The 14,038-nt window shown below is 43.2% G+C and overlaps 1 protein-coding gene across 6 annotated transcripts in view; it reads right to left on the reverse strand.

Moving 5' to 3' along the window:
- LOC121008996 (UDP-glucuronosyltransferase 1A1-like) overlaps positions 1 to 14,038 on the reverse strand; it is a 148,665-nt gene that overhangs the window by 23,609 nt on the left and 111,018 nt on the right. The window contains exon 1 of one of the 6 annotated variants that reach the window (XM_040441862.1): positions 8,655 to 9,549. The exons of the other annotated variants lie outside the window; for them this stretch is intronic. Within the exon in view, the coding sequence (XP_040297796.1) occupies positions 8,655 to 9,506 (852 nt within the window). The 5' untranslated portion in view covers positions 9,507 to 9,549. Of the gene's footprint in view, positions 1 to 8,654; positions 9,550 to 14,038 lie in introns of those variants that run through there. 6 annotated transcript variants of the gene reach the window in all.

Here is a 14,038-nt window from a genome sequence, read left to right on the forward strand (position 1 = left end):
ACTAGACAGTCCAGGCTTCTAGTTGCCACCAGGAGACTAGTAGAGGGATCCTAGTCTACCTGCCGATCAAGAGAGCCATGGTTAGCTCAGAAGATCTACCCCAAGGGAAGAGTTTACCTCCTGGGAGAGCAACCCTGTAGTTCCCATCAAGCCAAGCAGAGTCAACATGTCCAGCTAAAACAAGTAAGCTGAAGGGCAGAAAGAGTAGAAATGTAAGGCAAGAAAGAGTACCTGAGGAGGATTATTTACCAAGGATAAAAGCCTACAATAAGGTATCTGGGCCTTGGGATCAAAGCCAGACAGGAGTTCTAATGAACGTTGTACACTATCTCCGAGGAGTCTGTACAGCCTGATTCTGCGCATGTGGATGTTTACCCTCTGTGTATCTTGTCAAGAAACAGTATACCTGCCATAATTGTGAAACCCTGCTTGCGAAGTGTACTTGATATGTGGAACTGAGTTTGACATCCAACTGTATAAAGTTGAATTGATCGCAGTAAAGCAAAGTTTGGTTCACCATACCATCTGTGTACCTCACTTATTAATACTACCAATCGGTGTGCCACCGTTACAGGCACTGGCGTCACGAACCTTAAAGGGACCTTGCCCCAGGCACATAAAACACCTGCAACATCCAGGGCACCTCATCCACCACCAGGCCTGGTCCCTAGATACAGAGTGTGCCCCAGAGGACTCCTGTGCCAGCCTCTCCTTCACTGCTGTATGCCTGCCCAGGGTTTCCCTACAGAACTGTGAGTAACCCTCGCTTGCCGTTAACCGTGACCTCACAATCGCAATACCCTGCAGGTCTGGTGTACCGCAAATACAGAAGAAAAGATTTGCCTTAGTAAAAATCATTTTAAAGTGGATTTACAGCCAGAGACAGGCATGTGAAAACGAGGAGGATCACATACCCTGTTTCCCCGAAAATAAGACAGTGTCTTATATCAATTTTTGCTCCAAAAGATGCGCTAGGTCTTATTTTCAGGGGATGTCTTATTTTTCCATGAAGAAAAATACGGTACACATTTATTGTTGAACAAAAAAAAAGGAAATCAGGGTGGGGAGGGGGATCACTTAAAATGGCACAGGGTGATCAGAGAAGGGAATCAAAATGACACAGGGGTATCAGGGTGGGGATCACTTAACCACCTCCGGACCGCCTAACGCAGGATCGCGTTCCGGAGGTGGCAGCGCTGCGCACAGTCACGCATATATGCGTCGTCTCGCGAGACGCGAGATTTCCTGTGAACGCGCGCACACAGGCGCGCGCGCTCACAGGAACGGAAGGTAAGAGAGTTGATCTCCAGCCTGCCAGCGGCGATCGTTCGCTGGCAGGCTGGAGATGTGTTTTTTTTAACCCCTAACAGGTATATTAGACGCTGTTTTGATAACAGCGTCTAATATACCTGCTACCTGGTCCTCTGGTGGTCCCCTTTGTTTGGATCGACCACCAGAGGACACAGGTAGCTCAGTAAAGTAGCACCAAGCACCACTACACTACACTACACCCCCCTCCCCCGTCACTTATTAACCCCTTATTAGCCCCTGATCACCCCATATAGACTCCCTGATCACCCCCCTGTCATTGATTACCCCCCTGTCATTGATCAACCCCCTGTAAAGCTCCATTCAGACGTCCGCATGATTTTTACGGATCCACTGATAGATGGATCGGATCCGCAAAACGCATCCGGACGTCTGAATGAAGCCTTACAGGGGCGTGATCAATGACTGTGGTGATCACCCCATATAGACTCCCTGATCACCCCCCTGTCATTGATTACCCCCCTGTCATTGATTACCCCCCTGTAAAGCTCCATTCAGACGTCCGCATGATTTTTACGGATCCACTGATAGATGGATCGGATCCGCAAAACGCATCCGGACGTCTGAATGAAGCCTTACAGGGGCATGATCAATGACTGTGGTTATCACCCCATATAGACTCCCTGATCACCCCCCTGTCATTGATTACCCCCCTGTAAAGCTCCATTCAGATGTCCGCATGATTTTTACGGATGCACTGATAGATGGATCGGATCCGCAAAACGCATCCGGACGTCTGAATGAAGCCTTACAGGGGCATGATCAATGACTGTGGTTATCACCCCATATAGACTCCCTGATCACCCCCCTGTCATTGATTACCCCCCTGTAAAGCTCCATTCAGATGTCCGCATGATTTTTACGGATGCACTGATAGATAGATCGGATCCGCAAAACGCATACGGACGTCTGAATGAAGCCTTACAGGGGCGTGATCAATGACTGTGGTTATCACCCCATATAGACTCCCTGATCACCCCCCTGTCATTGATTACACCCCTGTCATTGATCAACCCCCTGTAAAGCTCCATTCAGATGTCCGCATGATTTTTACGGATCCACTGATAGATGGATCGGATCCGCAAAACACATACAGGCGTCTCCCTGGAGCCCTCCAGGGGGGGTGATCAATGACTGTGGTGATCACCCCATATAGACTCCCTGATCACCCCCCTGTCATTGATCACCACCCCTGTCATTGATCACTCCCCCTGTCATTGATCACCCTCTGTAAGGCTCCATTCAGACATTTTTTTGGCCCAAGTTAGCGGAATTATTATTTTTTTTTCTTACAAAGTCTCATATTCCACTAACTTGTGTCAAAAAATAAAATCTCACATGAACTCACCATACCCCTCACGGAATCCAAATGCGTAAATTTTTTTAGACATTTATATTCCAGACTTCTTCTCACGCTTTAGGGCCCCTAGAATGCCAGGGCAGTATAAATACCCCACATGTGACCCCATTTCGGAAAGAAGACACCCTCAGGTATTCCGTGAGGGGCATATTGAGTCCATGAAAGATTGACATTTTTGTCCCAAGTTAGCGGAACGGGAGACTTTGTGAGAAAAAAATTAAAAATATCAATTTCCGCTAACTTGTGCCAAAAAAAAAAAAATTCTATGAACTCGCCATGCCCCTCATTGAATACCTTGGGGTGTCTTCTTTCCAAAATGGGGTCACATGTGGGGAATTTATACTGCCCTGGCATTCTAGGGGCCCCAAAGCGTGAGAAGAAGTCTGGTATCCAAATGTCTAAAAATGCCCTCCTAAAAGGAATTTGGGCACCTTTGCGCATCTAGGCTGCAAAAAAGTGTCACACATCTGGTATCGCCGTACTCAGGAGAAGTTGGGGAATGTGTTTTGGGGTGTCATTTTACATATACCCATGCTGGGTGAGAGAAATATCTTGGTCAAATGCCAACTTTGTATAAAAAAAATGGGAAAAGTTGTCTTTTGCCAAGATATTTCTCTCACCCAGCAAGGGTATATGTAAAATGACACCCCAAAACACATTCCCCAACTTCTCCTGAATACGGCGATACCACATGTGTGACACTTTTTTGCAGCCTAGGTGGGCAAAGGGGCCCATATTCCAAAGAGCACCTTTAGGATTTCACAGGTCATTTACCTACTTACCACACATTAGGGCCCCTGGAAAATGCCAGGGCAGTATAACTACCCCACAAGTGACCACATTTTGGAAAGAAGACACCCCAAGGTATTCCGTGAGGGGCATGGCGAGTTCCTATATTTTTTTTATTTTTTGTCACAAGATAGTGGAAAATGCTGATTTTTTTTTTTTTTTTTTTTTTTTCATACAAAGTCTCATATTCCACTAACTTGTGACAAAAAATAAAAACTTCCATGAACTCACTATGCCCATCAGCGAATACCTTGGGGTCTCTTCTTTCCAAAATGGAGTCACTTGTGCAGTAGTTATACTGCCCTGGCATTCTAGGGGCCCAAATGTGTGGTAAGGAGTTTGAAATCAAATTCTGTAAAAAATGACCAGTGAAATCCGAAAGGTGCTCTTTGGAATATGGGCCCCTTTGCCCACCTAGGCTGCAAAAAAGTGTCACACATCTGGTATCTCCGTACTCAGGAGAAGTTGGGGAATGTGTTTTGGGGTGTCATTTTACATATACCCATGCTGGGTGAGAGAAATATCTTGGCAAAAGACAACGTTTCCCATTTTTTTATACAAAGTTGGCATTTGACCAAGATATTTATCTCACCCAGCATGGGTATATGTAAAAATACACCCCGAAACACATTCCTCAACTTCTCCTGAATACAGAGATACCAGATGTGTGACACTTTTTTGCAGCCTAGGTGGGCAAAGGGGCCCATATTCCAAAGAGCACCTTTCGGATTTCACAGGTCATTTTTTACAGAATTTCATTTCAAACTCCTTACCACACATTTGGGCCCCTAGAATGCCAGGGCAGTATAACTACCCCACAAGTGACCCCATTTTGGAAAGAAGAGACCCCAAGGTATTTCGTGATGGGCATAGTGAGTTCATAGAAGTTTTTATTTTTTGTCACAAGTTAGTGGAATATGAGACTTTGTAAGAAAAAAAAAAAAAAATCATCATTTTCCGCTAACTTGTGACAAAAAATAAAAAATTCTAGGAACTCACTATGCCCATCAGCGAATACCTTAGGGTGTGTACTTTCCGAAATGGGGTCATTTGTGGGGTGTTTGTACTGTCTGGCCATTGTAGAACCTCAGGAAACATGACAGGTGCTCAGAAAGTCAGAGCTGCTTCAAAAAGCGGAAATTCACATTTTTGTACCATAGTTTGTAAACGCTATAACTTTTACCCAAAGCATTTTTTTTTTACCCAAACATTTTTTTTTTATCAAAGAATAATTTTAGAGCAAAATTTATATATGGATCTCGTTTTTTTTGCAAAATTTTACAACTGAAAGTGAAAAATGTCATTTTTTTGCAAAAAAAATCGTTAAATTTCAATTAATAACAAAAAAAGTAAAAATGTCAGCAGCAATGAAATACCACCAAATGAAAGCTCTATTAGTGAGAAGAAAAGGAGGTAAAATTCATTTGGGTGGTAAGTTGCATGACCGAGCAATAAACGGTGAAAGTAGTGTAGGTCAGAAGTGTAAAAAGTGGCCTGGTCTTTCAGGGTGTTTAAGCACTGGGGGCTGAGGTGGTTAAAATGACACAGGGGGATCAGAAGGGGGAATCAAAATGGTACAGGAGAATCAGAGGGGTGGGATTACTATAGCATTTTAGTACCCCCTTCTGATCCTCCTGTGTCATTTTGATTCCCCCCTCTGATCCCCCTGTGTCATTTTAAATGATCCCCATCCCCACCCTGATCACCCTGTGTCATTTTGATTCCCCCTCTGATCACCCTGTGTCATTTTAATTACTGTTTTTAGTCTCCCCCCCCATCTTCACCAGACATCCCCCACCTTCCATCAGATATCCCCCCCCCCTACCTGTCACCCCGTACCCTGTGTGTCCCTGCCAGCCAAGTTGTGAGACTCCATCAGGGCAGAGGGAGCAGCGAGCGGAAGAAGGCGGCAGCTTGTCCTGTCGGCGGCTGCGGCCAATCAGTGAGCTCCTTACATTCTGGGGTGGCTTGCTTTATAATCGGGGAGGCATTATGTCCGGCCGATGCTTTATAATCGGGGAGTCATTATGTTCGGCGGATGCTTTATAATCGGGGAGGCATTACGGTATGTTCGGCCGATGCTTTATAATCGTGGAGGCCTTATTTTCGGGGGATGCTTTATTATCGGGGAGGCCTTATTTTCGGGGGGATGCCTTATATTACAGCGATAGGCAAAACTAGAGGTAGGTCTTATTTTCGGGGTATGTCTTATTTTCGGGGAAACACGGTAGTAGCTGATCTTCTCAGACACATAAACAATACCTCTTTTATATATTTGTCACAATTTGTAAAGTAATATGACACAGAATAAGTTTCAAATAAGGAATTACTATAAATAAAAAAAAATTATGGGGGAGGAGGAATATATTTTCTACATCCAGTGTTCCGCGTGTAATAACAGTTCTGGAGCATCTGTTCTTATGGCTCTTTGTTGTGCCATTCCTGTATTATTTCTACTAGAAGTTATGAATGATTGCTAGCAGTCTGCAGTAAGGGTACAGAGGGGAGGAAACCAGTTGGGGGGGTGTACCTGCACAGACTCTATCTAATCAATGCTGCCATTTTCCAATTCATTCATAACTTCTAGTAGAAATAACAGAGGAATGACACAACATAGAGCCAGAAGAATAGATGCTCCAGAATTGTTATTACATTGGGGATGCATGGAGCTACTAAAACAGGCACGTCAGGAGTGGTGAAAGGTCCTCTTTAACAACCTTTGCATTGTCACCTGTGGTGAAAGTCTGCAGCATACCGTAAATTGACATGCTGATATGATTTACAGCATGCACTCCAACTGTGGACATGCCCTCAGTTTTGGTTCACATCTCCATTTAGTAAATCCACACTACCAGAGTTACTGTATCCGGCATAGCCAGACACCTCTGGATTCCCACTCACCATAATGGGATCCAAGGGGTTTCTGGCATAAATGCCAGCTTTCTGCCAGAAAGCTAGCATTTAAGTTGTAAACCTGCCTAATCTCAGCTGGATCCCATTATAGTGAATGGGGATCCTGCAGTATCCAGCAGTGTCCAGTAGTGTGCGCCTCTGCCGGGACAGACATGGAGATTTGAACAAAGCCTATAAGTTTGTATTTTTCTTACTGTGCATAAAGCATTATGTAGAAATCCAAATATGATGGGCCTAGCAAACAGCATGTATTTCAGATGAATGCCATACCTTTTATTACTTTGGCCAAAGCCAACATGTTCTGTGTGTCCACATCTAGTGACAGAAATGCCTCTTGGGCTACAGCATTTTTTTATAAGGATTAAAGGGATGGAGTCTCCACCTGTAAATACTTCTTGATAAAGGGTGCATTGCATTGAGACGTAAATTTTTTGGGGGCTTTTTATATTTAAACTAAAAAATAAATCATTCCAGTTTTCACATTGGAGAAGAGTCATAATAGGTTGACATTTTCTGTTTTATGCAGTTGTCAGCTTTCTTGTGTAGACTGGAACAAGGCCAGCAGAAGATGGAGAATTTAAAGGGCTATCCACTTCTTTAATAGTGATGGCCAATCCTTTGCACCAGCATCAATATTTAACTGGTGGAGGTCTGGCTCTTGACACCCTGGCCGATCAGTTGTTTGGAGGGGCAGCGACGTGGGGTGAGTGCTGAACCCTCTTTATTGTTTCCCAGACACAGGTCCAAAGCTGGAATGGGACAAAGCTATAATAAATGGTATGTGTCACAATCAGTGGGGGGTGTCAAGAGGCGGACTCCCACCGATCTAATATTGATGGCCTATCCAAAGGTGGCATATGATAGATAGCCAAAATGGCGCAAAAAAGGTGCACCGTTTGGCCAATATTGGCTATGAAAGAATACATTAGACTGGTAGCTATAAGTATGCTGGATGGATTAGAGGAGAATTTTCTCTGTATATGGTGATTAATGGTTGGCTGTGTATAAATGTATATACAGTAGCCTGTCAGTCACATTAGACACTGGCAGGGGCAGCACTCCCCTCATGAATACAGTGCATTTATAAATATGGAGTACAGACCTGTATCTGTAATATGCTGCCTTTACATGGGTGTTGTAGTGACAGATCCATTTTAATCACAGTTCTAATGTGCTGCTGGGGGTTAAAGGTGGCCATACACAACCAAAATGATTGTGCTTCTGGAGAAATTTTACAACAAACAATTGTTTTAGTTGACTGTTGACAGGTTGTCATCGCCTGGAAAGAAGCTGCCTGTGTTTAAAAGTTTCAACTGATAGTCGCTATCCCACAAATGATCTTTCCATGAAAAAAATATTCCCAGAAAGACCTTTTGTCCTTTGCATGGTGTCATTGAACATGTACTGTATGAACAGTCTGAATGACTGTAACAGCCAATATGGACTAAAACGTGTATGGCTGCCTCTGTGTGACAAGCTTTCAACAGTTGTTACTTCTAATCTACTTCTATAAAACGCCATCGCCACTTTAAAAAAAGGGAGAACATGAAACACTAATAAAATTCAAAACAATACTTATCTTTGGCTTCTCCAAAGTTCCCACTGTAAGAAGGTACTTGGAATCATCGTGGATTGAAGGTATGTGTCACCGAGGTTCCTGGCCTCGGTGAAGTAAGAGCCAGTAAGAGCAGCTATTGCTAATTGACACCGTGAGATTTAGCATGGCTGTCATAGCTGATCCGGGACAGCTCTTACTGGGAGTAGTCAAAGTGCTGGGTGGGTGACTACTCCCCATGTTCCAGGCCGGGTTTTGCCAGGCATAAAAACTAGCAGCACTGCCAGGTGTGGTGGACTGACAGTGGAGCTCAGGAGTCTGTGTGCTGTGAACTGACGGCTGTGCTGGGATTTGAGGTTTGAGCCAGGCTGGAGGACTCAGGCCCCTCTAAAGGCGAACAGGCCGCCTATGGACTTGATGAGGCTGAACGGCTAACAGGGTTTGAATTAACACCCAGGAGAAAAGGTGACTTTTATTGTTTATAGACTTTCCTTGTGTGTGAAAAAACACCAAGCCACCTGCATTTTGTGATACACCTGATCTGCATTTTTTTTATACACCAATGTGTGAATAAACACCACTGTTTGATTCAAGAACTGTGTACTTTGCCTCTATACTGCATTCACTAGTCCTAACTACCAGAGCGAATCCCCACACTACATACGAATATAAAAAAGGGGAGAACTATACAATACAAACAATGATTACCTGAGAAAGGGGTTTCCTATTGACACAGTTGATGCCTCCAATAAAAACCATGTTAGGCATTGTAGGTCTGGCAAATTCAAAGACAAAATCATATCTCAAGAGCCAGATAGAAGCACGGCTGAAGAGGTCGATGGCAGTGACATCTCTTTTCAGGAATTCGGAGGCTATTCTGGTATAAGGGGAGTACAACATATGACAAAATACAAAGTCAAAGAGGCTGAGGAGAACATTCTTCACCCTTTGGCTGAAGTTCATATGGTCAGTGTAAGTGGTAAATATTCTTGGTACATATGAAGGTGGGCTAGGAGACTTAGAGGCCTCCTGTTCCATTCCAAAAGGAGCTCCACGCATGAAGGAAACAGAAGGGATAGAGAGGTGTTCAGCTATTATTTCACCACAAGGAAACACAGGATCACTCAACATAGCATCAAACATGGCTTCTTCCAAGTCCTGGATGATAGTTGAGTTCTGAAGAAGGTATCTGCAAGCTGTTTGTATCCAAACAGTTGCATTAGATACTCCTTTGTATAAAGTCGCTACCTTATTTAAAAAAGGTATTTCCACAAAGGCTTGTTCAGTTGCTGCTTTAAGCTGTGATTCCATAAATTCTTTGTGGAAAGGCACATTGTATGTCCTTATAGTATAATTATCCACATCCTTCAGATGAAAACTGGGTTCTGGAACAACAAGCAAAATCTGGTGTCCTCTTTCATACAACTTTTGCACTATGTTTCGCATGCTTAACCAGTGACTTCCTTCCTGTGGCACCACCAGTATTTTGCCACCATTCACCAAATGCACATTCAGAAAAATAAGAAAAGTGCAAAAAAAGTGTGAATGCTGAATGTACATCTCTCCTGATCTTACACAAAGTAGACTAAAGCATAAGTGACCCGGACACCTAAGAGATTTTGCTGTTTGGTTTATAGTGACCAGAAAATGAACTTTGAATCCTACAGAGTTTCCAGATCAAAGGTGAAAATCAGTCATTCATAAACCATCCGGAAGAAAAATGTAACATTACAAACATGTATTTAGCTATACCGTATACTGTAACTATTCTGTCTTGAACATGATTTGTTGGATGAAACTAAAAAAGATTTTTTGGTTAGTTATTACAGTGTTCACTATGCACTAAAAATTATGACCTTTTTCAGTACAATTATGGCAATACCAAATTTTTTTATGACGTTTTACCACTTTGTAAAAATAAAAAATGTTTTAACTTTTTTACATTTCCATCCACATAGCTCAATGAGGACTTGATTTTGCAGGGTGAGCTGTAGTTTTTATTGGTACTATTTTGGGTTATATACAACTTTTTGATCCCTTTTTTATTTATTTTTTGAGGGGGGGGGCAAGGTGACCAAAAAATGGCAAATTGCACATTTTTATTTTTTATTCTGTTACAGCATTCACCACTCAGGACAAATACTTATATATTTTAATAGATTATACATTTTCAAATGCAGCAATACCAATTAAGTTTATTTTTTTTATGTTAATTTTTATTACTATAACTTTTATCATAACTTATCATTTGTACCATAGACTGCAATAGAATCCTGTCACAGTCTATGGAATTTTCACAGGCAGCTTGTAAAAGTCCCATGCCAAATGTGAGCACATTTTTTGGTGCAGTGTTGCATATAAGCAAAAAGCCACAATCCTTTTCTGCTAAGCCAAGCCCCCTTGTCGGACAAGTCTCAAAAATGTCTAAAAGTGTCTAAAACACTTTAAGGGCTCATGCACAGGTACATAAGGGCTCCGTGCCTGTGCTGCGGACTGCAAATAGCAGTCCACAATGCACTGGCACCACCCGTGCTGAGCATGCAGACCCACTGACTTGAATGGGTCCACGATCCACAAGATACGGCCAAAGATAGGACGTGTCCTATATTTTGCAGTGCGGAGGCACAGACCCGAAAGCTCGTGGAAGCTCTTTGTGGTGTTTCCGTGTGCTTCTGATCCGTGCCTCTGCTTTGCAGCACAGAGTGCACAAAGCCAGAGCCCATATATTGTGCACCCGCCGTTTGCGGTCCGCAATATGTTTGCGATTCGCAATATGTTTGCGATTCGTTTACTGGTAAAAGCAGAATTGCATTATGGATTCCGTTACCACAGACCATAACGCAATTCTATATAGAAGTCTATGGGCTGCATAATGGATCCGTCCCGTTTCCGTTATGCAGGGGAGTCAGGCCGCCCTAAAGCATGTTAAAAAACGTCCGTCTTTAACAAATAATTATAATTTTCTTCAATTCCTCAGGGCCGCACCGCCGATCGCCACAGGCGGCGCCGCCCTGGTTCTAGTTGCTGGCAGCGTTGGGGGGGGGCAGTAGGGGAGGGAGAGGCGTCTCCCTTCCCTGTTCTTCTAAAGTCATTATCATCGCGCCGCCTGAGCCGTGCAGCACACAGCAGGGACACAGGCCGGAAGAGGCCTGCATAGCATTACTGCTTATGGAGGTAAGTATTAGTGTTTTTGTTTTTTTTTCTTTGCGGGGGGAGCTGGCATTTCTTATTTTTTTTGGGGTGGCATTTGTTACTGGCACATTATGGGGGGGCACCATGAGGGAGAGGAGTACTATGAGGGCACCTGGGGGCTCTAAAAGGGCTTTTTTTATTGGCACACTATGGGGGGCACTATAGGGGAGAGCGGCACTATGGGGCATCTGTTGGCACTATAGGGGCATTATTTGGGGGAACTATGGGGAAGTGGGGGCTCTAAAGGGGCCTTTTTTATTGGCACATTATGGGGGGCACTATGGCATCTGGTGGCACTAAGGGGGCATTTTTTTACTGGCACATTATGGGAGGCACTATAGGGGAGAGCGGCACTATGGGGCATTATTTGGGGGCACTATGGGGGAGTGGAGCACTATTGGGGCATCTGGTGGCACTAAGAAGGGGCATTTTTTACTGGCACATTATGGGGGACACTATGGGGAAGTGGGAGAGGAGCACTATGAGGGCATTTAATTTACTGGGGCACTATATAGGGGTATTTTATACTGGCATACATTATGGGGATATTAGCTCAACTGCAGGCACTAAGCGGGGGTATTTCTTGTACTGTCATATTATAGGGAGAATTATTACTACTAGGGGGTATAATGTGGATCTTTACTACTACTAGTAGTTTTTCCATTTCACAGGGCTTTTAGAAATGGGCGGGCAAAATAATTGGAGCAGCGCGCTACATATGCCACATTTGGGGGCAGTAAATGCAATGTGTTCCTGTATAAAAGAAAATAAAAGTCTGCAAAATAAAAATGGGCCACTTGACTGGATTTAATTTAATGTTAATGGTCTTACTTCTACGTCATCTCCGCGTCTCAGGAAGTGACATAGAATGTTGCAGCCCGGTGCCTAGAGAGAGCATGTGATCTGTGTTGTATCACGTGTTCGTGCTGCGATCACGTGATGAAGATGTTAACACGTAATCGCATCACAAGTGTCGCGAGTCCGTGTCTCCACCCTCATAGGAACAATGCGCATGTCAAAAATGACGTTATGGAACACTCGATGATCTAGATGATATACATATAGAGACACAGAACACAGAAGAAAGGTAAGGAGGAACACAGGAGCGGCCACCCTGAATAGAGTTTAAGAAAATGAATAAGAATAGACGAAACACCAAAATCAATGATTTTAATCTCCAATTAGAAAAATGTGACAGAATCTTAATACAAATATAAAAAAATGTTACTAAATTATATCTGTGCATGATTCTTGTAAAGCGTGAACTCCTGATGAAAAAAATGCAAAACTGATAATGTTAATATTATAAACTAAACATCCTACAAGTGACACCAGCGCCTAAATACACGATGATGCTACGTGCAGACAATATATGAAATTAAACATTCAAATTTACAAATTGCATGATTAATTATACTGATTCTAATTGATGATTCATAATTCTCAATTTCTCTCTCCATGATTCGAAAAAGCATCTCATTGAAGTTATCCATAAAAATATATTCATGAAGGAAATGCATGATTAAACAGTATTATTCTTGAGTTGTGTGCTCTTTGACCCAATATTCTACATTGATATCAACAAGATATGTTTGAGAGACTGTTTGACCTTTGCTGAGGTAGTCTATTTCCTTAGCATAACATTCATTTTGTATAGTGCAAATTATTATGTTTTTGGACTTTTCCAGATTAGCAGCGGTAAAGGCGTGTTTGCAGTGATGCCACCCGTTGCAGGGCTTGTGGCTCACAGGTAATGTCGATTTGTAAGACTGAGCTATGCGATCTACACAGGCTATAGCACAAACGAGCAACATCCAGGTGGAGAACCTGTTGAAACGATGAGATTTCAGTTGGTGGTCCGAAGTCATCGTACGTAGAACAGATACATCCGTTCGGATTTCTTCGTCGTCATCTGGGTCTACCAATTCAAACGTGTCAGATCCGATGCTGCGAGACATTGAACGGTACAGGAATGCAGGATCCATAAACTATGTTGTGTCCTTAAGGTGGCTTGGTGTGACGGATCTAGTCGCGTGGTCCGCAGGATTATGCTGTATAGGCATGTAGGGCCACTGTTTAGGACAAGTCTTTTAGATAACTTGAATGGTCTTGGAGTGAGAAGGCCTGCATTAACTCATGGCTGTTGGAGGCGATTTTGTGCAACCTTAAATTAGATAGAGCGAGCATCTCTTGAGCCCTTTTCAGGAGACTGATTGCAGTCTCATTAGTGGGTGTGGATTTCCAGCAGTCGTCCACGTAGAAATCCTTTTCCACAAAGGATCTGACATCTGACCCATACTTTGCTTCACCCTCTTGGGCTGAATGTCTGAGACTGTAGATAGCGACTGCAGGGGAAGGACTGTTTCCGAAGATGTGCACTCTCATTTGGTACTCTTTAATGTCTTCATTGGGGTTGTTGTTGCAGTACCAGAAGAACCTCAAGTAGTTTCTATGTTCTTCCTTAACGAGGAAGCAGTGGAACATCTGTTGTATGTCGGCCATAAATGCTACAGAATCTCTGCGGAAGTGGTGAAGTTCCTCTAGAAGTCTGTTGTTGAGGTCTGGACCAGACAGTAAGACATCATTTAGCGAGACGCCTTCACACCTGATGCTCGAGTCGAATACTACTTGTATCTGCCCTCATTTTTTAGGATGATACACGCTGAATATGGGTAAGTACCAACACTCCTCGGAGTCTTGGAGCAAGGGTGCCATTTCTGCATGGTTGTTCTGGAATATTCTTTCCATGAAGGTAAAGAAATGTTCTCTAAAGTTTGTGCTTGAGGGAGATAAATCGACTGTAGACAAGTTCTTTGTTGTTAGGTAAGCGTTGTCTCTGGGGTTTAAACAGTAAAGGTGCGACCCATCTTTTTGACTTGTCTTTTACTATTCCTTGATCC

This window comes from Bufo bufo, chromosome 7 (assembly GCF_905171765.1).
Source record: "Bufo bufo chromosome 7, aBufBuf1.1, whole genome shotgun sequence".
Lineage (NCBI taxonomy): Eukaryota > Metazoa > Chordata > Amphibia > Anura > Bufonidae > Bufo > Bufo bufo.